Below are 2408 nucleotides of genomic sequence, written 5' to 3'. Positions count from 1 at the left end.
CTATTTGTGTTTCTTTTTCTTTTAGGAGACCTTTTCCTATCCGGTGTCTACAAAAGCTATAACCAGAAATGAGGAGGGTGTACTTGTGAAATGTTTTCAGTGTTCTGCGGAGATTAATTCAAATACCGTGTTAGCTTTTGAAAGGTTGAAAGTTGATCTGGTAAGTTGTTGTACGAGTGGTTGGCATGTGCAAGCCTCTGGCATCTTCACTTTCTTCTATTTGCTGTGCTTCTCTGTCCTTGCTTTGTACATCTTCAGGAGATATAATTAGAATAGGTGTGTTGTATTCTTGCTTTACAGCGAAGTGTTTTCTTGTCAAGAGTTGTAATTTGTACTTGCCATTTTTATTGATCGATTTAAAATATTGCACATTTATCTTTGTAATAATGGGTTGTGATGTACAGGCGCTATATAAATGCATTTTAATAATAATAATAATAATAATAATAATAATAATAATAATAATACTCAGGTGGTATATTTTAAACACGCATGTTATATTATTGATAATTCAACATACATTGTTTTGTGCTTATATTATTTAGCTAGTAAAGAAAGCATATTTTAGGTTGATGTTTTTTTTTCCATTCCGTAGGGATATTCCACACAGGCTAATCGACCTGCAGGATTTTTGTGTTCTTGGTGTGCTGGTGCCGAAAATGTTGGACTCTCTTCATTGGTTTCGCATTGACAAGCACGATAACATGTACCAGAAAAGCCAAAACAAAAGCCCAGGGGACACCATAAAGAAATGTTTTTTAGAGATTAATATTTGAAGAATACTTTAGAATGTAATGAGACTTCTCATTTTTTACTGTATTTTTAGATTAGGATACCAAAATGGTGTGCTTAGTTGACCAAAGTAAACAGTTTTGGAACCAAATGAAACAGATGGGTTGAAATATCAAAAGTTAAGTGTTTTGGAAAAGCATGCTTCAAAATATACCACTACAGTAATTAAATAATATTCATAATATAAAACAATTTTATCATATTAAATTGAATAAATCTTTGAATTTGCTGTATCCAAAAATTTGAACTTTAAAAAACTTTTATATCATCTATTTATAGGTTACTTTTTTAAAAACTTTTTTCATCTTTTTCTTACATTTGATTTTGATATATATTAAATGAAAAATAAACATACACATTAAGCAATTGGTGTCCAAGGTTTGTTTGTGTATCTGTCCAAGGTGCTATTATTCAACACAACATAAGGAAGATGTTATAACAATAATAATTATGTTAAAAATAATTTAAAATATTTATTACTCCAACAGTTTACTAGTATTATTATTATTATTATTTAATTTTATGATTTGAAACTTACTTTGAATATTTGAAAACTGAAGAAAAAGGGCGATTACACCCCTTTTTCCTCAGTTTTCAAATATTCAAAAATCTGTATCTCATTCACCGTTTCCCAGTTGTTCATCAAACAACTTTTTTCTCTATTAAAAAAATAAAAGATACAAATCAAAAAATTTTTTTTTTTCCCTATCCAAAGTTGCTTGTGGTCATAGAGAGGCTGAACTGGTAGTAGCCACTGTGTGTGTACTGAACCGTGGAGATCTCAGTTCAAATCTGATCGCCGTTCGCTTTGTTCAGCTGAAAAGCAAGTCCTCGGAAAAGACATTTAAGCTGTTTAGACCTGCGGACATTATGGGCCCTGTGTAGAACAGCAAACATGTTAACCAGTGCCGTAGAGCGAGATTTGTTAGGTTCGCTGTGTGCGCCATAGCTTGCCTAGGTGGCAACGAAATATTCCATCGTGGTGTACTTTAGTAAAATTAGCCCAGCTGTGAGCATTTTGCACAAAACACAAAAAAAGACAAAAAAAATCAGAGGCGCTACAGTATATCAAATTAGTGATCAGTCGGGAATAGGAATATTCAATGCAAATGAAAGTGATGACATCACCACTGACTTGATACACATTATGTGGTCATAGCAACTTGCATACTGTCATTGTTGTTGTTTTCTTTTATTATTAAACTTATTAAATAGCATTATTTTCTAGGTGTACAACTTCAGATCCAGGCCAAAAAACTCACCAATGAATGAATTAAACTTTTATGTTGCTTTGACAACAGCAAACTACAGTAGCTCAATTCTAAAGATGCTTGCAAAATTAAATGTAATTTTTCTACATTCTCATTTTGAATATCTTGATGCTGCTGATTAAACAGACTGGTTGCATTTATCAGTTTAGATAATGATGACTGAATATTCAGATGGAATACACTGTCGATCAACCTAAACATCTCTATTTCATAATGGTTGATCCCAGGGTGGGGTTGAAGAACTTTTTTAACATAACATTACGTCTTTTCATTGATCTAAAATAATCAATAAATTTTTTTCTTATTGAGATGATGCCAAAAAACAAAAAGTTTATTGAGGGCTGC

At 31.9% G+C, this 2408-nt stretch overlaps 1 protein-coding gene across 1 annotated transcript in view; it reads left to right on the top strand.

The window, feature by feature from the left end:
- LOC117122100 (F-box DNA helicase 1-like) overlaps window positions 1-1441 on the top strand; it is a 15220-nt gene extending 13779 nt beyond the window's left edge. Inside the window, exons 16-17 of the mRNA XM_033267573.1 lie at window positions 26-160; window positions 596-1441. Of these exons, the coding sequence (XP_033123464.1) occupies window positions 26-160; window positions 596-691 (231 nt within the window). The 3' untranslated portion in view covers window positions 692-1441. The remainder of the gene's footprint in view (window positions 1-25; window positions 161-595) is intronic.
- Window positions 1442-2408: the final 967 nt, after the last annotated feature.

The sequence above is a fragment of the Anneissia japonica genome, unplaced genomic scaffold, assembly GCF_011630105.1.
Source record: "Anneissia japonica isolate Jap-2015-1 unplaced genomic scaffold, ASM1163010v1 scaffold288164_len509026_cov199, whole genome shotgun sequence".
Classification (NCBI taxonomy): domain Eukaryota; kingdom Metazoa; phylum Echinodermata; class Crinoidea; order Comatulida; family Comatulidae; genus Anneissia; species Anneissia japonica.
The sequence above is the reverse complement of the archived record's forward strand: the minus strand, read 5'-3'. Positions and strand labels throughout refer to the sequence as shown.